Genomic DNA, 25,348 nt, shown 5'->3' on the forward strand with positions numbered 1-25,348 from the left:
TAAAATGACGTCAGAGATGCGCATATCGGAGAGTAAAATGACGTCAGAGATGCGGTGCGCACTGCGTTCTGCGCATCTCGGAGGGAAAAATGACGTCAGAGCCGACTGGGCCCACCCTTTATCCGACCGGCCATCCCTAAATTTTTGAGTTTTATTGCTCTCCCGGCTCTGCAGAGAAGATGAAATTCATGTAAAAAATGAGGTCAGAGGCGACGGGGTCCGCAGTCCCCCTCCCGCCATCCCTAAATTTTTGGGTTTTATGAGTCGTTAAGCAGCGTGAGCCATGTGGTGGGAAAAATCGGTCAATGAAAAGCGAGTGGCGAACAGTGTTTGGTGTCAGAAAAATCTTATCTTGCCCGCTCTTCACCGGATGGTATGTGCACATGCAGTTTTGGGGTTTTACGACTCTTGATAGCGAGCAAGTCCGAGCCTGCACATCCCCAACCATATTAGCGTGGGGTATGCAATGGAAAGCTGGCGAGCTCTTGAGAAAATTTTCTCCTAGCTTATACCACCTCCCCCGCGTTACTCTTTCGTCGAAAAATCGGTCAACGAAAAGCGAGTGGCGAACAGTGTTTGGTGTTAGAAAAATCTTATCTTGCCCGCTTTTCATCACCCTCCCGACTCTGCAGAGAAGATGAAATTCATGTAAAAAATGGCGTCAGAGGCGACGGGGTCCGCAGTCCCCCTCCCACCATCCCTAAATTTTTGGGTTTTATGAGTCGTTAAGCAGCGTGAGCCATGTGGTGGGAAAAATCGGTCAACGAAAAGCGAGTGGCGAACAGTGTTTGGTGTCAGAAAAATCTTATCTTGCCCGATCTTCACCGGATGGTATGTGCACATGCAGTTTTGGGGTTTTACGACTCTTGATAGCGAGCAAGTCCGAGCCTGCACATCCCCAACCATATTAGCGTGGGGTATGCAATGGAAAGCTGGCGAGCTCTTGAGAAAATTTTCTCCTAGCTTATACCACCTCCCCCGCGTTACTCTTTCGTCGAAAAATCGGTCAACGAAAAGCGAGTGGCGAACAGTGTTTGGTGTTAGAAAAATCTTATCTTGCCCGCTTTTCATCACCCTCCCGACTCTGCAGAGAAGATGAAATTCATGTAAAAAATGGCGTCAGAGGCGACGGGGTCCGCAGTCCCCCTCCCACCATCCCTAAATTTTTGGGTTTTATGAGTCGTTAAGCAGCGTGAGCCATGTGGTGGGAAAAATCGGTCAACGAAAAGCGAGTGGCGAACAGTGTTTGGTGTCAGAAAAATCTTATCTTGCCCGATCTTCACCGGATGGTATGTGCACATGCAGTTTTGGGGTTTTACGACTCTTGATAGCGAGCCTGCACATCCCCAACCATATTAGCGTGGGGTATGCAATGGAAAGCTGGCGAGCTCTTGAGAAAATTTTCTCCTAGCTTATACCGCCTTCCCCGCGTCACTCTTTCGTCTCTATGTCACGTGATGCGTGCTCTACGAATGATTGGCCGGCTGGGTTTTGCTCGGTGGGGGGCGGGTGCGAGTCCTTTAGTATTTATTCGAACAGTGGTTTGAAAACTTCTCTAGTAATTTTGAAAAATCCTTCGTGTCAAAACAGACGTTTTTGATAAAGTGAGCTGTGAGAAAGAAAAAAATCGGTGTTCATTGGAAAAACCTCAAGACTTCAACGAGTTTATATTTTTTTGTGAGTACTTTATAGAATACACATATATATGTATGTGCTGCTACGCCAATCCTCTTACGATAATGTTGATTTGAATTCCGTAATGATTATCGCATTTGATTAGTATGTTAACAAAAGTTTTTTTCGATTTGTTTTAACTTTTCTGTATTCCCTATCATCGTATCCATAAAAATTCTGGAAAAATTTTAGAATCATATCGAAAAAATATGAACGGACAGAAAAGGGGGCCATCAGACTCCCCACCCCATTCATCACCACGATCGCCGACATATAAGCGGGTGTGCAGAGGGGCGGCTTATTATGAGGAGGATGATGAGGATGAATTGACTGATAGTGATGCTGATACGCTAATTATCAACCCCGAGCGATGTATTGACGATAGTGTTGGTGATGATCATCGCGAGTTTGAACATAATTTGGCTGGCGAGCATCATCTCGAATCATCATCATCATCGAGTGATGTGGAGGATGAGAAGGAGGAGGTGGAGGAGGAGGAGGAGGAGGAGGAGGAGGTGGAGGAGGTGGAGGGTGTTTGGAATGGCGGTAATGACGCACGCTTTGAATTCGGTTTACTTCTGGATCAGATTGATGAAATCCGTGAAATCCTGGGAGACATAGATAGAGCTGACGATGATGGTTATTATTCGGGCGAGGATTGGTGAGTAGCACTACATTAAAATAAAATTCTAGTATCTTCCACACCTTCTCCGTATCACTCATTTTGAATAGGTGGAAACTTTTTTGAATTGGAGATTTATCATGCATATAAATGATGAGTGCAGCAGCATCAACTTTTCTATTTCGGCTTGCTCTTTTTACAGATTTTTCATCGCGAATCAATTTTGGGAAGAATGTTATCTCATTCGAGTGATGATAACGACGAGTGGTCGAGCATTGATTGGGGCGAGGATGAGGAGGCTGAGGAAGAGATAATTATAGGCTTTTCCGAAGCAACACGCGAGTTCTCGTTGGAGGAGCTTCGGGATCTCGTTGAGGATGCGCGAGCTGCTCGAGTGAGACCAAACAGCCAATATTATATAAATTACGGTGATATATGTATGCAAATAATTGTAGAAAAATGGGCGAATGAAACTATTGTAATAATTATAGATGATGAAAATAGCGATGATGATGATAATGTTAACGAACAGGATAGCGATAATGATTTTATGGATGATTTCGAGGAATAAACCACGCAAAATTCATAATTATTGATTATATATTTTTTCACAAGTAAAAATTCATAACATTTACATTTTGTATGAGGAGAATGGGTAAAAGTTATAAAGATATATATTTGTAATGTATCCTATTTCTAGATTATAATTTTATCGAATAGTAAATTTTTTTAATTCTATGTATAAGCTATGATATAATTGACATTAATTCTATCGAATATTCTACATATAAACGCGAATATATTTTTTTTTAATTCTATGTATAAGCTATGATATAATTGACATTAATTCTATCGAATATTCTACATATAAACGCGAATATATTTTTTTTTAATTCTATGTATAAGCTATGATATAATTGACATTAATTCTATCGAATATTCTACATATAAACGCGAATATATTTGTATATATCGTAATAAATTCTATTGTTATTTTGGTAAATATTGTCCATATTATCTATACACACGATTGCAAGCTAAACAGTCTTTAATTAGAGGATTCGGTCCATCCACGATATCGCCATCGGGTCCTGGTGTATAATGTATGCTACATCTGCGGAACCTTGCGACGGCGTGGTCCATTTTCATATTCTCTGGTAGTTTATCCCACACATCATTGATGGAGTTTGATGCGAACGTGCAGATAAATTCTTTTGGTAAAAAAGCTATATCCTCGGACATCATTCCCCTTAAACCATCCAATTCTTTGTACAGACGGAAGGATTTCTCGAGGGAGCTGGTACACTCCTTCGAATACCAACTCCTTAGTCGCTGCACATTTTCAAACGCGCAATTGTATGCCGGGATGTATTCAGAGTTGTCATCATACCAAATTGAGCCTGGCGCTGCTGCTTGCTGGAGGTTATTCGCTGGAGAGTATCCATGGTTCGCGTCGTGCCACGATGCCGCTTCCATATACCTCAATTTTTCCAGTGCAGGGGGTATGATATGCAAATCTTCCATATTAATAACCCTCGTTGTACCATCGACGATCTCCGTCAGCCATGCTTTCTTCTTCGCCCCTTTGACGTATACGTAACACGCATTTTCAACCATTTTTCTCACAATCTTCGTCACATCCTCGTGAGATTTGTTGCCTGCGTTCCATGATATTCCATGGTGATTGTGCGTCAACCATACATTGGTAGCTCTACATTCAAGTGGTAGGCTTGCCAAATCATAGGGCGGCTTGAAAATGATGTAATCCAGACCCGACCCGTTTACATTCACGACTGCGACTTCCTTGGGTACAAACTTCATGTTATGACCGATAAAACATTGCACGTCTAGGATCATCGCCATGTTGAGGAGTGGGAATGTTGCGCTCGATTATATACTGACGGATTGTATGTGGAAGACTGACTATTCCATCTCCAGCACACCCGCTTTTACCCCCTCGTGGATGAATTTTGTGGAAGTAGAGGGGGGTCGCATAGTTCATTTAAGGCGCATAACTGCATGAAAATTCGAACTTGTTGAATTCTCCACCAAGGTATTTCATTTGCAGACGATTTTCTCCGGCCATGCTACACATTTCAGTCAGCTGACTGGAATCTTCTTGTAGAACTCTTGCGATTCTCGGCGGTAAGAAGACGTTGTATTCTCCATCGATTGTCGCCAGAACACGTACCCCGAATTTTGTTTTGACCAGTCGTAACCCGATGACGTCATACACTCCCCCAATTTCGAGTTCCGACATCTTCTTGGTTGGCAGATTCTCCAGGCGGCTGACGTGGTTAACTTTTGCTAGATCCATCGCGTTTCGAGGTTATTTCACGAGCGAGAACAGTTCACAATGAGAATACGATGAGAACAGAGTGACGATCACGATAGACGTACGCTTTATATACCACCCACCACCACTACAATTTTTCCATTGGACAAGTCTCGACACGCATATTGTGCGAGGAATTTTTATGGGGACCACTGCCCCAGATTGGTTTAAGTGCATTGTCGGCACCATCTCAAAGAGCAATTTCCTGGAATTTTTTCAATAGATCTAGCGAGTTTTTACCCTATCCGATTTGTGTGCGGCTTTCCGGCGCCAAACAAGTCTCGACAGGAATTATTTAGTGTGTGTGTGTGCGTGCGTGCGTGCGTGCGTGTGCGTGTGTGTGTGTGTGTGTGTGTGTGTGTGTGTGATCCTATGGAAATAGCCGCCGAAAATGACCAGGGGGGGGGGGGTGCGCCGCGGGTCGGGGGGGGGGGGGGTGCACGTGTGGAGACGGTGCGCCGCGAGTCGGGGGGGGGGGGGGGAGCTAGGGGGGAGCTAGGGGGGGAGCTAGGGGGAGCTAGGGGGGAGCTAGGGGGGAACTAGGGGGGAGCGCCGCCATCTTTGAGTTAGAACCGGCATATATACACTACTTTGATTATTTTTAAATTTGTGTATCGGAAAGTGTTCGCAATTTGTTAAGTCGAGTTTATTTTGTTTGAAGAGCGGATTCGAACGCTAAATGACAACGTTAATCGAGTCATTTTGTTCATTGATTGCGTCCAGTCCAATTCTGTTGTACTCGGTTAAGTCATGTTAGCTTTTTTTTAAAAGTGTCACCTCTCAAGAATAGGCCGCGTATCGCATTGTGTGAGCCTTTGGCGTAGAATTAAGGCAGGCTAGCGGTTTAATATTAAAGTTTCGAATGCACCGCGATTATTTCGTGATGAGTTGGTTGGAGGGGGGGGGGGTTACGGTTTGGACGGTTTAAAATCATACCTACATTTAGGATTTTTTTTTTTATGAAAATAAAAACACTTACCATTAGAGTAATTTGTGTTTGAGGGCTTTCGGAGTATTGATACGGCTCACCAATATCAATCCCTCTATCCCGTAACATTATTGAGGCAGCGGATTCGCTCGTCTCACTGCCTTCACGAAATGAATGTTGAAACCTTTCTCAAAAGCAAATCCAAAATTTATCGTGCTACTTACAAAGGAAGATATCTACGAATCATTGCCCAACCCATACCAACGTCATAAGTAATTCTGCTACGACAGTTCCTTCAAAGACTATATTCAGTCTTCTCCGAATCCACGTTCAAGTGCAAGTGATCGATTGCCACATCACCGATATCGTAGACAGATCTCAAAAAAAAATTCTGTGAACTCAAATTCAAGACACTGCTATTTGAAGCCACAATATCGCTACTGCACATCTAGGCTAACTCGTGTGTAACTGAACACCATACATCCAATCCTACCGCTGCCACCAGAATGTTACCGGATAGAGGGATTGGTGTTGACGGACGGTATCAATATCCCCCTATATATGCTAAAGATGTTTTGGGTTTCATCGGGTCCATATTCATCAATGCCCTAGGCTCGGAAAAAGGTGGAAGAAGCAATAAGTGAGATGAGAAACGTTTAATTGAATGCGTAGACGGTTTATTAGGCTAGTGAGGCCTGTAACGTGTAAACGAAGTGTATTTTGAAATTAGAAGTTGAGTTTGTAGGACGTAGCAGTAGAAGTGGATTAGACGAACATTGGAATACAAGTGGGCCTGAGACAAATAGTATGAGTAGACGAAAGGTGTGGGAATCCAGAATAGTGGAGAATATAATTAGCCAAGTAAAGGCGATGAGGCTGGATAGAAACAGAAGGACAAAATGGAGACTATATATACTATGAGGAATGTGGAAGAGTTAGCAGGTAGAGACAAAAGATGGTCGAAGAAGGTGGGGAGGACGTGTGGTGAAATGCCAGACGTAACGCTTCTCTTTCTTCCTTTCTACTGATGGAACCTATACTTTTTTCTTTTCCATGATAAGTATCGTGAAACAAATGGTATTTTTTCGGCTTGTCTTATGTTCCTTATTGGATAGTAACTAGCATGATTATTATCGTAGTTTCTTGTTGCTAAAATTGCCACACGTAGTGAATAGGTTTCGATTTACGATTGCAATTGGCGCTTTTATTTGGTATTAATTTTTGTATTGCTGCGAATATTGCAGGTTATTAAGGTTAATTTACAAATTGCGAGCATTACGTTAATTTAGTGTTAAGTGTCTCATTTGTTGCGCTCTCGATTAGCGCAGTGGTGTGTCAGTTGAGGTACGATCGCGACCAGCGTTCTTGAGCAATAATCATCTTTTTGTATTTTCGGTCGCGATTAGCGCAGTAATGTTTAATTGTAAGTAGAGACACGATCGTTATCAGTGCGATCGAGCAAAATCATTACTTTTCTAAGGTCTTTTGTCATTGTGGTGAGCGCCGGAGTCTTAAGCTTGGTCGCTTCTGTTACTTCATGCATTGCGATAAGCGCGCTTAAGTGTCGTGCTGTATATATTCCTTTTCATTTTTATTTTATTTTTTTCGTTACTGGCAATGGATCTGATCAGACCGAGAGTTGCGTCTTCGTTTACAGCTAAGTATTGAAGTTGGTTATTTTTTTGTTTGTCCGTGACCTGCATAAGATATGGATTAGCATTTTCTTTGATTCTGCTACATTTTATTTCTCTTGAAATCTGTCATGCGTTATATTACGTCAAGACGTTTTTTTTTTATCCGTTGTTTTTTGCTGTTGTATTGCTACTATTACGTAAGAGATGATTTTTGTTCTATTTTGTTAAACTGTTTTGTTTTATTTACCATGCCAAGCACCGTACAGAATCTTGCGATATTCTCTGTAAGATTCGGGCTTCTGTCGAGGGCCGTCGAATCGTTGTGCGTGAGGTTCGTACTCGGAAACTTTTGCGGATTGTTCGGGGACAGCGGAAATCCGTGTCTCAGGGTATACCATAGGTATACATGTAAGCGTTTCGAATTGTATGAGAAAAGTCAGCGCTTGGTTCTCGGAGCGTGAACAACTCAGAAACTTTTGAAAAGGAAAGTTTGTAACAATCCTACATTAACCATGCTGTACCATTGACCCGAAAACGGATAACCACTCGTAACCCTGTGGCCTCTGTTTAATAAATCCAACAGCCTTCACCTTCAAGCGCACGCAGACTTTTACAACGTACATACTGTACTAGCGAATTCACCGGGTTGAAATACGATTTTTCTGAATCCAAGTAGAAGTCAGCGATTTAAAATTTCGTCGGCTAAATGCGAACTTCAAAATTTCCCCGATTTTGACAAAATCTTACAGCAGTATAATAATGTTCTGTGTTTCATTTCGTAAAGATAATATGGCAATAACGAGCATGTTTGATTGTCGCGGTTCATGGTCATGGTCATGAATACAACCAGAATATGTTCTGATATTCGAGATGGCCATCATTGATCGATTCGCCTCCTCCAAGTGATTTGTCATTTTTGACGGTATCGATTAGCAAGACCAGTTACATTGCATCTGACAGGCCTCGGGGCGCGGAACCAGCATCACTGCAGAGGAAACTCTTCAGCAGCCAAACGTCGCTGCGATATTTTATGCATTTTGGAGTGCAGATGTAGGTATTCAGGACGATAAAGGGTACAATATATATATATATATACACAATAAAACACGGTTTGACGCCGTAGACAGGAAGGCAAGACGAACTGCAAGCTGCACGGGTTATTTATAGCAGATTGCATTGTTTGTCACTCTTCTGAATTTTAAAACGTACAATGCACGAATGAATTTGAAAATAAGTATGTGAAAGCGATGGAGATCAAATTTCGGAAAAGAAATATCTTTTTATAAAGATCCACATTTTTTCTCTCTATTATTTCATAATTGTATTGACTTTTTATTGTTCAGTAGAAACTAAAGGTGTCAATATTATAGTATAATCATTCAAGTGTATGCTGCAACATATCATTGACTACAGTGTAAAGTTCCGGGGAACGTTTCGGCAGTGGTCTGGGTAGCTTCGTGGTTAGAATAGTCGCTTGGACAGCGAAAGATCCAGGGTTCGGAGTTTGGGTCCAATTCAAGCGATTAAACATATTTTTAGAAAAAAAGCTGCATCTTGAGTTGCGGTTTGCTGCAATCAATTAATTTCATAGCCTCTCAATAATAGTGTCAACCGTCACGAGCCACTTTGGCCCATACTAACTAGGTCATACTTTGGTTCTCTTGGCAAATTCAGATACCACATTTCTCCGATACAGTTTCGTAGAAAGACGTTTGCCGGAGGAGTTATCGGCTTTTTTATGCTTCGATTATATCCATCGAACATCGTATGATAGATGGTTTTCCCGAACAACTCACTACCTGATGCATACAGAAACAAGATTATGTAGATGATGGATATATCCATAAGAATACATTATACTCATTTTGTGAATTTGCATAAGAAGTGGTGACGTGTAAGGTAATAGACACAGATAAATGTAACTTTTCAAGTATCCATTCCAGTCCTAAAACAATCAACTGTTGAATTTGTTCACGTTTGTTCATTCCAAGGTTTGAAATACTTATTATCACGCAATAAAAAATGAATAAAAAAATCCTCACATTTTCCGACATATAAATATTCAGTACGTTCAATTTTATTTGCGACTAGCAAGTAGCAGTAGCTGAAATAGTAATCCATTTCGTGAATTAAAAAAAAAAAAAATACTCACCAAAAATTTCCCAGCAGAGTTCCTTGAATTCTAATAAAAAAGCTCGAAAGCGTCGAGAGAGTTGTGCCTCCTTTGGGATAAACTTGTTCAAAGAAATATTCATCAAAATTTCCTGTAGAACGCTTAGGCTTAAAGTTACTCTAAAAGTTACAAAGATTCTGAGCGATGGGATCGGAACTTCAGCAATTACAATTATTTTTCGGTCAAATTAGTCAGTTGATAACTTCTATGTATTTCATGAACACATCAGTTTCTCATCGAAAGTAATTGAAGTCTTCTGATTGGAGACAGGCACAGGGTTTCATTTCTATATCATCTTTTGGTATAATCACGTTACACAACGAGACGAAAAAAAAAGAAAGCACATTTTAGTCGAAACCGCAGAGAAAAAGAGACACATTAAGATTTTTGGTGAAAAATACCCATTTCAATTTTATTTTCGACTGTAAATATAGTAGATTTTGGTCTCCGTACAGCGGTTTTTACTGTTTTCAGAGTAAATTCTGCATTTTACAAAGTATATGTTATCGAAAAACTTAATGTGTCCCTTGTTTCCTGCAATTTTAAGCAGAATCTGCTGTTTTATTCTCTACGTGTATGTATCGTTCATTGCTGATGGTTGGTAATCTGAAATAAGTTTTATTAAGCGTGCACTTCCATTCAAATTATTGATCATATGGTCGTCATCAGAGAATGTAGGTACCTGTAATGAAGCTGTCAAAAATAATTTTGGTCAAAGTTGATGAAGATTGGGTGATATTTTAAAAATTTTAACAAGATTTCTCCAATGATATCTTAGTCCTTAGCACCAGAACTAGGAAATTTTTGTAAAAGGTTTTAAGAACTATTAAAAAAGATTTTAACAGAAATTTTACTGTCTTACGTTAATTTCACCAGATTCCCAGCATTTCTCCAGAGGCGGCTTATAACGACTCAATGAGGTTTAGGAATTCTCACAGGGTATCTCAAGTATTTTCTAAAGTATTTTCAAGTATCTTTTGGGTCTTCCGTGAAGTGAAGTTTCCGGAATTCAAGAATCGAACACTTAATATTGTTTTTCAAGGAAGTGGCGGGGCAGGGGGAACGGGGGAGTAGGTATGATTCCATGCGGTTGCTAATCTTTTCCATGACTTCTATGCGTCATGAATTTTTGATACGTTGACGATTGATGACATATAAGTTTGAAAAAAAAAAAAAAAAATTTGTAATATCAACATACTGAGAATTAAAAACGAAGTGAACTGTTTGTATCTCCGAACACTTGAAATGGGGTTGTGAAAGCACTTACTGTCACCACGACGTTAGGGTGAAAAGACTACCCCGTCACCTTAATTGTTAAATACACATACCTACTGACACAATTTGTAGAGTTCTTACTTGATAAGATAAACATCGTACCGACAAGAATATGTTGTAACTACATAAAAATAAATCGATACAAGAAATATAGGCTCCTTTTTTATTCATCCCGCTATACCTTTGAAGTTTCTAAATTGCAGGAATGAAAGAGCAAAAGAGATACCGACAGAGAAAGAGATGAATATCTAAAAGTAGCTTCTATGTCGTTGATAAAGATAAAAAAACAATAAAGGTCCAAGCACAGAGCCGTGTGGGACTCCAGAAGTAGTAGGAAGCCAATTAGATATATTTGACTTATCAATAACAGCTTGTGTTCTACTAGTACGATAAAGAATGCACACAACTTAAGAACGATTCAGAGAAACTGATATCTCAAAGAGTTTTGAGCAGAATGGGATGGAAAGCGTTATCGAAGGCTTTGCTAAAATCAAACAATACTGAAACAATAACGCACCCATCGTCACCCGACTTTCTAATTTCAGGACAAAGCTGAAGCAAAGCTGTCTGGGTACTATGAGTATTGCGATATCCTGATTACCGTGAATCTGAAATACTGTTGTTCGTAAGTTATTTGGCTATCTGATTGTGACCGATCTGTGTGTAAATTTTGGAGAGTTCACTCAAATTTACTATCCGTCGAGTGTCAGAAGGAGGAAATGGTGAATTTCTTTTTGAGAGTGGTCTTATGAAAGCCCATTTCAAGCTTGACGGAAAATAAGAGAGTCAGAGTATGAATCAAACAATTTTATCAGCAAGGGAGCAATTTGTGGATTTGCATTTTCAATTATAAACGAAAAGATACAGTCAAGCCCGACGAATGAGAATTGGAAACAGTTGTAGTTATCAACTGGAATAAGTCATTTTCCGTTACATGTTTAAACTGAAACAGATGATTCACCGAAACAACAGGGGTCTTAATTACATGCAATTCTTCGTCAGAACAAGTTGGCAATACACTAGAAATAGACACGACGGTAAGAGTTCAATTGATCTGGTGTAAAAAAGTTGAGAGAGGAGGCCAATGATGTTTTCACTAGCCCAAGTGTCATCAACTTGTTCCATAATCTAACTACATTATTAATGTCAGCTAATCTGCTGAAATTATAGTCGCTTTTCGTATGTGTCAACTTGTACGTCAAATCATCTCTAAATCTACAATAAATTGCATATCCCAACAGACTATTCGCTTTCTTCGCCTATTTATAAAGTACTTTGCGTCTTTTGATACGCGATTTTAATTCAGGCGTGAGCCATGGTGTAATCGGTTTACGCTGAGAGTAGCATTCTTTCTATGGCACTAAGAAAACAACTAATTTCTTCAATGATTATGAAATTCTTGAGTGTTCATTCCACTTCATTAATTAGGTTTCACTGTACTTCTAAGGCCAACAATAGAAGGCAAAAAAAAAATGTCGGCGGACAAACATCTGTTCTGCGTTGCGCGGCATGATAAAAGCATGAAATAGTTCGAGAAGATTATGTCCGGCAATGAACGGAATTTCTGACTTTGCAAAGGCCATATTTTTATCACTACTATCAGTATTCATCACATAATTAGCGTATGACGAGTTGCTTGAGACTCAACCAAGTTCAACAAGAGTGAAGAAATCATATCACTAAGATACTTAGATTCGGGAAAAAATGGACAAAAGATCGGAAGCAGAAAACGAAGAACATGCAGCATTCAAGCGAATGAAGATGAATGACAAGTGGAATAAGAGTGGCGAGCAATCGTTGCAGAAGAACAAGCCTGGTAACTCTTACGTATGCAATAAGCCTGGTTACTGGAGATGCGACTGCTTAAGATACTGGACAAACTATAACAATAATGAAACAAAAGGTGAAGCTCTGTTATTAGAGACCGTAGCCCTATGCGAAGATGATATCCCAAAATGGTAAAAACACGTATGTTGTTGACAAAGGTAACATAAACGTACTTGCATATGATAATAAATCGTCCGGAAGGTGAAGCATCCTAATGAGGTGCTTCATGTACCCGAATTAAAGTATAACGTTTTCTCTGCTAGAGCAGCACTCGATAAAGATACGCAGCTTGTTGCAGATTCCAAGGAATGCTGTTTTATACGCAGATGAATTGTTGAAGTAGTGGAAGTACGCAAGCATAAACTATGTCAAATGCAGTTCAAGCTGCTAAGACCATCACAGGCAGACAAACGAGCAGAGCCATGCGCAGCTTACATGGCCAAGCAAAGCAGCGTTCACACTTGATTCATTAATCAGCAGGTGGAATAAATCACAAAAAGTTATGGTATTCACCGTCAAAGAGCCGTAGTTTACACTCCGGAGCAAAACGGTAGTGCTGAAAAGGAAAACAGGACTATCATAGAATCAACAAGGGCAATGCTACATGCCACAGAGTTACAGAAAATTCCGTGGGCGAAGGCAGCCGACACCGCAGCCTTCATGCTGAATCGCATAGGCAAAAGCGAAATTCGTGACAAAGCACCGTATGAACTTTGGTGTGGCAAGAAACCAAAGCTCGAAAAATTGATTGCTTTTGGAGTGAAAGCGTACTCACATGTGTCAAAACAAAAAGAAACTTTACCATAAAGCAAGGAAAGATTCAAAATTTGATTTGCCTGAGAAAACTAAGTTAAATATGGCATGGATGTAAAATTTAAAAGAAACGTGAAAGAAAAGCTACAGATGGATCCTTTCAACAAATACCACAACGAAATTAACTTAAATCCAGCAATCAACCGAAGAAGACGAATCTTCAGAAGAACAAGAAGCAAAAGAAGAGAAACAGGAAGAACAACAAGATGAGAAGGAAGACAACTCAGAAGATAAGGTCTTTGAAGTACCGAAGGGAAGACTATCTCAAGAACAACGAGACCAACCACAATCTCATTCGTTAAGAGACAGAACACAAATTAAAAAAAAATCTGCAGCAATCGCAAGTTAGAATGCGGTGAAGTGGAAGCGAGCCATGGACAAAGAAGTAGCCTTGCTCACATGGAATGCAACATGGTCGCTAACATAACTGAACCGACAAACAGCGATAGAAGATCGCTGGGTCTACAAGATAAAAAGATCACCAAATGAAGAGATAGTAAGGTAAAAGGCCAGACAGGTGGCTAAGGGGTATTCCGAAAAATATGGAGTTGACTATAACGAAACATTCAGCCCAGTTGTCAAGTTCGACTCAACACGAATGATATTGGTGCTAGCTGCATCAACAGGATTAAAGCTACAACGGTTCGACATAGAAACAACCTTTCTGATAAAAAGTTACCGGAAACCATCTACATGATACGACCTCAAAGCTACGAAGACGAAACAGGATGACTTTGTAAACTCGAAGGGAGTCTGTATGGACTGAAACAGTCATCAAGATGTTGGCGTGAGAGATGAACAGGGTTCTTGAAGGAACATAACCTAAAGCTAAGCAAGTCTGACCAGTGAGTATTCACGAGTGAACGAGACAAAACCCTAATACTTGCCATATCACATGGGCATGCAGCTTCCTCACTGCAATTTCTTGAAGTGAGGATAGTTCGAATTTGAAGGAGAAGTAACCTTCGATGTACGGTGAATTTAATGGATAATAAATCAACTGTTTTATTTAATATGTTAGATGTCATGATTGGTTATGGTATACAAATGTTGATAGATATAAGGGGTGGTGTAGAGAAGGATAGGACCATTGTTTTATATTGAGAAGGATGTAGGTGACTTGTTGATTGGTGTTAAACTGCATCTTGCATGTTTAGGACCATTTTGAAAAAAACTAAGGACAAGTGGATGGAGTTTCAGAGGAGGTTGATTGGCGGAAAGGCATAGAATTAAAAAGTTGGAATTCGTAAGAAAGTTCTTGAGAATGCAGGCTAGAAAAAGAAACCACAGATACTATGTATGGAAAACGTTGGGTACAAGGATTTTTAGATATAAGGGACGGGTAAGAAGAGGAGAAGATACAGTGCGGAGTGGTAAAGAGGCTTAAATTTAATAGATGGAAGATCTAATAATGATAGTGTAATTTTACGTTGATTTCGCAACAAATTGTATTGTCTGGATAATAATTAGTACAGATTGCAGTATGTTCTTTTAACTACCAAAACCTCATTACTTTCATGGTCGTTATTTCCATCACCGAAAACGTACCAAGTATGAAAGAATATAAAAATAAAAACGGCCACAAGTAGTATACAGCACATTTGTTTAAAGCAGTGTGACCTAGTCGTCGTAAAAATATGTACTGGATTAGTAAAAGAAGATATTAATATCAAGCCGACCGAAGTAGCATCACGAATCGAATCGATGAGCTGAGGTTTGAACTCGGTCCGGCTGCAGCTAGACAAAGTCTTGTCTAGTTCCTTTGCATGAATGCAGGTGCTTCTGTGCCGACGCATCAAAATGGTCACCAACCCATCTTTCCCTCACCCTGCGCAAGCTGTCCGCTTATAAGGACACGAAAGAGCATAGCAGTAGTGAAAGTGATTATTATTATTATTATCATCGTCACCGTCGTTATCACTATTATACTCATCATTATTATTATTATTACAATTATGAAGTGGATAGAGCGAATGAGTTCAGCGATTCTACTTGAATTCAAACGCAAATGCACGGACGAAGCTGGTCCTGGCCGTAAGGAATAATTTATACGCCACTAACCTCTGTGCCTGAACATGTCAAAGAATCCACGTGCTTCAGGACGTTTGCTCGGAAAGAACTTCCCTCTCGACATTCACGGTGGCACGGTTAAGGAGACGTGACTTGTGCAAACAGACATGCTACAAGCTTTGATTTGCGAGGGTCGCTACTGCAGACTCCGGATATGTGCCTGTGATTGATCCGTCACACGTCTATTTATTCTGTTGAACGAAATACGACTTCAATATCATATTGGCCCCAATTAGCGGTGGCAATCGAAGTCGACCATACAGCGTCGTTATCGTGGTCGAGCGTACATGATGAGGCAGCGTTCAACTATTACTTACCCACTTCGCTTCTAAAATGCTGTAAAATTTAAGTCAAGCTCCTCCCCCATTACTTTAAAATTATTGTAAAATGATGAATAAAAAAAAAATGAGAAATTTGAAACTACCCAGCATTTACCTCATGCATTTAGGCCCAGGATCCCGTCCGGTTGAATTTGTGAACTTTCGCAATCCTCTACCCCACCCCAGTGATCACATATAATTACTTGATTCATAAGATTTCTTAAAGATAGCCATTTAATATCAATCTCGTCGATAATGGTGGACTGGAAATGAGTAAATACGTTTATTTTCGTCCCTCTCGAAAAACTTCTTCTCCTTTTCCAACTCGCTGACAGATAAAAAAAAAATGGAACTAAAATCAAGGTTGAAGTCTGTATCTTGGAATAAGAAAGAAATGAAAATTTTTCCTCGATTTAGTCATAACGTCCGATGAAACTTTGGTCTTATCTCTTCAGATTCGCCTGACACCACGGAGAGGACATCAACGACGATGGCCACTACAGCGAAACGGTCAATCCCAACAGATGCACCAATGCTCAATTACATCTTTGACGCACACAGCACCCTTAATAAGCATCATCATCATGACCATCGATGGGGCCCACATTTCGAAGGAAAGGGCCAGAACCTCACGGTTCAAGCTGGCGCAACAGTCACTTTGGACTGTAGGATTTCCTTGCTGCAAGACAAAACGGTGAGTGGAGATCTTGGAGCTTGGATTAAGAAAAGGCAGTAAAAACTATGAAGTATTCGCTTAGCTCAACTTTGGGCTCAACAACAATTTGGTTACCAGAATAGGTCATCTAGAATACGATACATGAAATATTAATAGATTGATATTCGAAATAGAAAAATGGAAAATGAAAGTGGTTTCCTTGGTCGTACTTGAAACACAGAACGTGAGTAAAGTATTTGGAAAACGTCGTGACACGTAAAATTATTATACAACCGGAAGTGTATGTACATTTTTTTAAATTCATTTCTATTTTATAGTTTGCCATTATTTATACCTATTCTTATATACAAATGGACTATTTATCTCAAAAAGCAACAATTCCATAATCTACCCTCATACTGAGATTTAACTAAAATTTAAACATTCGTGGAGAATCTGTAGGGATTTTCGTAGAGTTTCATAATAGTTTCACAAAACTGTGGAAAAAATATTACTTCTACAGTTAAGTGAAGAAATTTTGTTTTACACTTGATACAAATTCCATACAAATCTTTGTAGACATTTGAATTTCGAAAAAGGTCAACTATGACGAATTTCAAAATTATTCTAAAACCTCACAAAGTAACTTGAATCAGGTTTTGTGAGCTTTATACCGTACGAGTTTCTAAGAAATTCCATAACAATTGAAATAATGAATAATTCTTTGTTATTTTCAAATAGAATCTGCAATCTTCTGGACCGTGGCTGATAATTTATAAAAGTGTCGAAATGTTTCGTAGAAATTGCGGGCAAATTTTATCTCAGACTTTCCACAGAAATTCTCCCGTAAAAACATATCATAATTGGCAGGTCTTATATGGCCTTAGCATTAGATGGACGTGTTAAATATGCAGTTTCAGAGAATTATTCTAAAATATTGACTTGCATTTGTCTTGACGAATGCAAACACCATTCAACGTTTGATGAAACTATGCAATCATAGGTAACAATCATTTTTACCTTTGACCAATAGAATGGAAAAAAAAAATTGTTTGCGATATGTACTTTTGGAATAGAAAATGCAAAGTGCAAATTTTACAGGTCAGACAAGTATGTTCAAAACTCAAGCATATTAAAAAACTGAGGTTTTAAGATAAACATATTCTTTTTCATCACGTCGTCAATGTTTGCAGCCTCGATGAAATTTAAAAAGTCTATGTCAGCTTGTAGAAAACGTTCCCTTCAATGTTCGAAATGCAGTATGAACCATCCGAATAAGATAAAATTTCATTTTCTTGGTGACGATATTACGATAATAATTATTAAAACTCTTGCTTTAAAATGACATATTTAATGTTCAAGAATATTTTTCACCTCATCATTCTGGACGATATCATTGGAAATTTCACTCAAATCCGCAATATCACGTTTCGATTCTTTTATTTTTCATAAAATTTTTTTCTATTGTAATATTTTATTCATTTTACAGCTATTTGTATAAAATTTTTGCAAATTTCTTGTGAACTATGTGAGAGTACTTTGAGTTTTATGAATTTTCTTCGTAGTAACATGCGGTCACAGAAAACGGGGCATGGCAATTTTTAATGCCCATCATTTGATTCTGAACTCGTGCGATTTCAGACTTCTTCATCGAGCCGTTACCGAGATCGTCACGGGAGTTTGTCGGGACAAATACTAGAGGTTCCAAGACATGAAGATACATTCAAATTACAGAAAGTCATCTTGAACCAAAACCTATACTATTCTCATATCACTATAGGTGATGAAAAGTAAAAATTATTTGAATAAGAATAAATTAATTAATTCCGCACGTTTTTAAAACGGACTAAAAGTATAAAATGATAATATTCAGAACAAAAAACGTGAGGCGCATGCAATAGATAATGGATCCATAAACATTCACCTAAATCAGTAATAATTTTATTGCATTGCAAATGATATGAACTCTTGTGTGAGTTTTCTCAACGGCAACTACTCTTTACACTCCTTACTATTATCCATTGCACGTGCTCTACGTTATTCATTTTATACCATTATTTTATACTTTTTAGTCTGTTTTAGAAACATGGTAAATTAAAATTTTTACTCTTATTTAAATAATTATTTTCAGGCTCTTAGTCTCCTATGTACGAAATTGTGCCATCGATTTGAAGCATCTTGATGAAATTATGATAGAGACACGTGGCAAATTTCAGGCTGCTGCTTTGAACGTTTGCTGGTGAGCATTATGTCAGTGTGTGTCACGGTGTAAGAATAAGAGGTGGTCCGACTGCCCTTGAGCTCTGTGATTATTACGTCTTAGTACGACGGAAATCCGCCAGGGACCTCGGGCGTCGGTGAGGATGAGGTGAACAATAATGGCGGCGATCTATCAGACAGTATTCACGAAAGTTTGACGTTTGCATGTGGAAAATCAAATCTGCTGCTGAAGATTACATGAATACATTAATATTTAACAAAATAAAATAATTGTATGATGAATGTATGTGACTATAGCGACAATATATTAGTGAAAATGAAATCCATGATGAATCGAAAGACCAAAGATTAAATAAAATTCCGTCGGTACGCTTTCTTGATAAAAAGAAAACGGTAATCACACTGAATCAATCATGCAAAGAATGCACAATAATAAAAGTATGGGGTAATAATAATATATTTACGAATTATGTATAATATTATTATTATTACTATATTAAAACATATTTCAAAAATTTAACGTTTCTTTTTTATGTACGGTATAGTTTGGCTTGCTTCTTTTTTACCCTACTAGTCTTTACCATTTCCCAACTTTTTGTTTTAGTTTAAACTGACGCATTCTCATAACTGTATAGTAATGTAGACAGTACGCAATAACTTCTTCCTTATGCAAATCACGTGGAAACGAGAACTTACAATTTATTAGAGCATTATCAACTGTCATCTGATATAAATTAGGTACGCCATAATTGAAGTGCTTTTCGCAAATAAATTGTTTCACAGCACTGGACTACTTTTGAAATATAGGAGATTGTTTCGTCAGCTCCTAGACATCCGGTTCGACAATCGGGCAAACAACAATTCGCCATTTTCTTGCCTTTTGAGTAAAGGACAGAAACGCAACATCAATCCTGGATTTCCTGTCAACTTTCATTAATATTAACCCCACACATTTATTATTGTGCATCCTTTGCATGATTGATTCAGTGTGATTACCATTTTCTTTTTATCAAGAAAGCGTACCGATGGAATTTTATTTAATCTTTAGTCTTTCGATTCATCATGCATTTCATTTTCACTAATATATTGTCGCTATAGTCACATACATTCATCATACAATTATTCTCGTTTTTCAAATATTATCTAATGTACCCATGTAATCTTCAGCAACAGATTTGATTTTCCACATGCAAACGTCAAACTTTCGTGAATACTGTCTACGGTCTTACGTACAGGACTTGCAGCGAATGTGGTGGGGGGCTATCAGTTCACGTCCGAAACAGAATTACAACTTATGGCCACAAGAGCGGCGCTACGAGTTACTCATAAACTTAGTGTTATTATTTGGCGGAACCCTAACCAATCTTTTTGATACTCATACACAGATAACCTTACGTTGTAATGTCACTCATATGTCTATGAATAAGTGACAGCGCCGCGTAGTGGCCAGTAGTAGCAACAAAAATTTGGACAATAACGCGGCTACCCTCACCACTCAAATTTCAGTTCGTTGCAAGACCTGTATGTAAGACCTTGATACTGTCTGCTAGATCGCCGCCATTATTGTTTACCTCATCGTCACCGACGCATGAGGCCCCTGGCGGATTTCCGTTGTACTAAGACAAAATAATAACAGTGACCGAGGGCACGGTCAGCCCCCTGACACTCACCACTGCTCGCATACTAAAAAATTGTACGCGTCTTGTCCTCGTTTTTTAGTTCCTCCACATGGCGCTAGTAGACTTCCGACACGCTCGTTGCCCTCGCTGATCGCGAACAAGCTCGTCAGGTAACTACTAGCGCCACTAGTGGTTCGCAAAATGTCCCTTGATTCTGCCGCCAATCTCCACCACTAGTGGAGCTAGTAGTTGTCTGACAAGCTTGCGCGCGGTCAGCGAGAGCAGCGAGCGTATCGGAAGTCTACTAGCACCACGTAGAGGAACTAAAAAACGGGGACAAAACGCGTACAATTTTTTAGTATACGAGCAGTGATCAGTGTCAGGGGGCTGACCGTGGTCGTTGGTCGTCTTCGTCAACGTCTTCAGCTACCTTCGGTCGCCGTCGGTGGTCATCGTATAGTCCTCATCTCAACATCAGCTCGAGTCCGTATAGTTTAATAAAAAAGAAAATAAAAACTGGAAAGGACTTAAACTGCCAATATTGCGAAATACCTGAGAAATCCTCACTTTTATCCAATGAAGACGAGAATTATAATTCATAATAATGAAACAATCATAATACTCTGCACAACAGACGTCGCTAGCATTTTGTTATTTTGATCGGTGTCATACTTTACGAGAACAAAGAGTTATCCATAACTAATAAACTATTTATGCAGTACACCAAGACTTTCATAATCTGTATAACCGGAAAATAATCACTAACATTGTCCTTGAAGCTTGTGCCGTTAGGGGACAACAGATAATCAACTCAACAGCCAACAGTTAGAAACTAGGGTAAACTTTTTTTCTGATAACTGAAATACGTTTTGTAATTACTCGATGAATTCGTAACAAGAATAGCGATAAATTCATAGTAACTTGGAAGCACAAAAAGAGATGAAAAGAAAGGCAGAAAAAAACAACTCATTCAATGTTTTTTTAAGATTACAGCCCATTCCACTAAGTTTTGTATTTTTGCCTGATACAATCACACATGAAAAAAGCAAGTGACGTAACTCGTGAATCTGAAATTCCCCCCAGTCATGCTGCAACTATTTCTGCTCAAACACTGCCAGCTTTCTAAAAGCCAGTATAAGAACTAATTTTTTCAGGAATATTCAACGGGTGCAATAGACATGGGTTCATTAACGTGTTAAATTTTCATATACGGAATATGTAGGACGTACGCGGTATGAAACGGCATGGCAAAGATAAACGCCGTTGTTCAACTGCATGAATGTATGATGTAATGTAACGGCCCCTTATTATTTTCAGAAAATAAACTTACCTCTGTCTTACGGACACGCGTATCTTGATCAACCATCTCTATGGTATTTACGCTTTCCGCACTTGCCTCAATAAATTTCACTTGAATTCAGATTCAGTTTTGATCACCATATGATAAGAAAACCAGAAACGACTTTGATGTATGGGAGTAAAAGATAAGGTCGAAGCCAGTAAGTTAGCTTGAAAATAAATAAGTTGCACCGACTGTCCTGCGTGCAGAATGCATTTCAGTGTCTCGAAACTCGACAGCAAAAAAGATGTGAAATGAAATATGTAAAAAGTCTATATCAGTTTAATGCTCATCGCGATGATTTTTAAACAGGTTTCTTGGGTCCGGAGACTGCCTGATGGCGAACAGTTGAGCTTGCTAACGGTTGGCCAGCACACATACACCGGGGATATGAGATACACGGTTGAATTTCAGTACCCGAACAACTGGCGGCTGCAGATCAAGTTCGTTAACGCCAGCGACGAAGGCCAATACGAGTGTCAAATCAGCACGCACCCACCGAAGTTTATATTAATAAACTTGCACATAAATGGTAAGTTTGAGTCTTCGCATACCAAGCAAGCTAATTCGGTGATCGATGCTTTACACGTTTAATCACGTGCTACCCTGTTTTCTCACCAAGTACAACTCTGTAACATGTTTAGAAATGAAATAGTCGATGTACATTGAGCTTTCTAAAGTCGATTCGATTTCTATAAACTCGGGAAAATCATTCAACGCCTGTATATTTCAGCCGAAACCTCTCGTGAAAATTTGTGAAAACTCATAAAATCCTATGAAAATCTCATCAGGCATTATTGCCAGTTTATGTATTGGTTCTGGATGTCATAGGTCCAATAAAGACACTGTTAAATACTTGACGTTTCAGCCCTTTGAAGGTGGAAAGGGAGAGGGGGGGGACTCCTCAAAAGCTGATGAATGTGTTAATAAAAATTATAAGTTATACGAAAAAAGCAACCAAAGAAGCAAACAATTCCTAGACTAATACTTACATCAAATACAAGAGTTACCCTTGAAAACCATAACAATTTCCTAAATGAAAAATCAAGAACATAAAAAAGTCCGGAGACAAGTTCGTGGAATAGTATATTGTGTAACAAGGAGGCAAATTTGGTTTTTTGGGCTGAGCGTAAGTTTGCAAAATGAGTCGCAGGTGAGCCGAAGACAAATATTGCAAATACGCGAGGCGATAGGATCATTGCCTCCCTGTCACACATGATTTTTTAAATAACCAGAGTATGTCACATGTTTTTCACGAAGGACGAAATTGAGGTTTGGGTCGCGTAATGTCAGGTTTGTTCACTGTGTTCGTCGCGATAGCGCATGAACGCAGTACTGAAAAGACCACTTTTAAGTCCTAGGAGTAAAAAGTGGTATTTCCAGTATTCTGCGCATGCGCATTCGCAGAGTCACTCGACCGTGACAGAAACGGGTACTTTGTGTACGGAAAACACGCATGAAGAAACGCGTAAAACATACTCGCGTTGGATAAAAGTACTTGTAACTTACAATTTGCAAAATAATATTTTGCAGCTTCTGAGGAGGGCTTCCCTCAAAGGGCCGAACCGTCAACTATTTGCCAGTGTCTTTATTGGACCTATGACACCAAGAAACTTCATTCAGAGTGCCCCATTTTAAATTACGCAGCTAAATATCTCGTCAAGGGGAGCCACCAATCCGAAAATAAGTCTGACAAAAGTTGTTGGGTTCGAAGGGGGACATCGGATAGTGACCTTCAGTTTGACCTTGAAATTGACCTTAAAAGTCAAAGGTAAAGGTCAAAACCGATATTTAAACAGAAAGCTCTATTTTTGACCCTGGATTCGGAAAGAGCGCAAAATTTAATGTTCAGATAGATGTTTGAGGCTCTTCCTTGGAATGACTTTCTGAAGTTATTTTTCTAATTCTTAAAGAATTTTTGAAAATATTCAAAATTTTGAAAAGTTTCAAAAACATTCAAAATTTTGCTATGTCACAGCCGGTAATCGCGGCTGTGCCTTCGCCGCATCACTAATTACCGACGTGCAATCACCGTATCAGCGTCTTGCACGCTCTTACCGTAAGTTCTTAGATCTATATCGATCCACACATAGTGTACACTATTACTGCATTCATAATTCTTATTCATCATACCATGTTTCATGAAGCAATCCAACTCGTAGCTACGCAATGCTAACCAGTATATTAAGGTAATCCTTATTCAGGGTGTTGACGAATTTTTGCCAGACAATCCCCCAAATCAACTTCAAATAATTCGAAAACAATCGCCGAATTTTTTCAGATTTTTACATCGAATCTAAGATAGTCCGCATTGTGGTCGAAGTTTCTTGTGGAAATTAACATGGGTAAAACATTTTTTCTCAGTATGTATTTTATTGCAAGAGTAATAATGTTCCCAATAATCTGTAACCGCGAGGTTTTCGTGAGAATTAGTGCTACTATCTGGGAAAAAATACACATCATCGTACCAGGCAATCTAGACGAATTGCTCAACATCGAAACCTGACTTTTTTTTTATTTAGAGGAAGTGCAATTCGTCTAGATTGCCTCGTACGATAATGTGTATTTTTTTTTTTTTTCATATAGCATCACTAATGCCGACTAAAACCTCGCAGTTACAGATTTTTTGGAACATTATCACTTTCACGATGAAATATATAGTGCGAAAAAAAGTTTTTCTCATGTCACGTCCATAAAAAACTTTGATCACAATGCGGACTATCTCAGACTCCCTGTAAAAATCTGAAAAAATTTGGCGACTCTTTTTAAATTACTTGAAATTGATTTCAGTGATGGGGCGGTAAAAATTCGTCAACACCCTAAACAAGGACCACTCTAAATTATATACATACATTTTGGGTATTTCCGGATAGATTCGGGTAAAGACAAAGACAAAGATTAATTTAAGATTTGATTTTTCCAAATAAAAAATGTCGTATTTTCAGGAGGTGAAAAAATATTCATTATTTTCCTTTCTGCTGGTTTTTATGATACCGTATATTTTTTGCTTGAAACTGCTTTCAAAAACAATACCCTTTTGTTCTCGATGTTTTTTTGAAATATCCATTTTTTTTATTAGAAACTTAGCCTTGAATATGAAATTTTTCAAATTGACCGAGAGTGATTCTGTCCAAACGAAAACAGCAATTAAAAAATCCCTTTAGGAGTATATTTCCAAACTCAAAACGTTTCAGAAAAAAATTATACGACTTAAATTCCCGACCCGTTCAGTTTGGCTTGTTCGTTTCTTTGTGAAACGCCCCATATATACATATGTCTACATTGAAACTGCATATCTTTTTCAACACTAGCCTGCACACAGGGTACATAATCTCAGATTCGGTAAATTATTGCATAACATTTTAGACAATAACACAAGAATAAAAAAAAACGTCAACCTGCATCCTGAAACGCGAAGAGCGAGAGACAGGAAATTCGTAAGCATTTCGTCCATCCTCTATTCCTTAAACGCGAACACACAAGATGTCCTGTCAGCACTTGCCGATAGGCTCTCACAGTCTAGTCGCTGCAAATGCGCTGACTTATCTAAGAGCTTAGTTTCCCGCAGAGCTTCTTCTCAAACTCCTCTTACTTCCACCTTTCCAGGAATCTCGAAAGACACAATGCAGAACGTAAATTAACATCGAAGAATAAAGATTCATTCTAGATTGCAGAACATAAATTAACATCAAAGAGTACAGAATAAACTAAATTTAAAATCATTTCCAAATTCAAGTGCAGGGCAAATAAACTGAATCTATCAAACTCTTAGATTCAGAAATACCGAAATTGCTATTGCAACCGTAATTAAATAATTTTACGAGTAAATAAGTCATTGTTAAAA

At 38.8% G+C, this 25,348-nt stretch overlaps 1 protein-coding gene across 1 annotated transcript in view; it reads left to right on the top strand.

Moving 5' to 3' along the window:
* The window catches only part of LOC124175705, a 475,074-nt gene that overhangs the window by 415,875 nt on the left and 33,851 nt on the right, over positions 1-25,348 (top strand). The window contains exons 4-5 of the mRNA XM_046556127.1: positions 16,127-16,365; positions 21,817-22,036. Coding sequence (XP_046412083.1) covers positions 16,127-16,365; positions 21,817-22,036 — 459 coding nt within the window. The remainder of the gene's footprint in view (positions 1-16,126; positions 16,366-21,816; positions 22,037-25,348) is intronic.

Source organism: Neodiprion fabricii, chromosome 2 (assembly GCF_021155785.1).
Source record: "Neodiprion fabricii isolate iyNeoFabr1 chromosome 2, iyNeoFabr1.1, whole genome shotgun sequence".
NCBI classification, from domain to species: domain Eukaryota; kingdom Metazoa; phylum Arthropoda; class Insecta; order Hymenoptera; family Diprionidae; genus Neodiprion; species Neodiprion fabricii.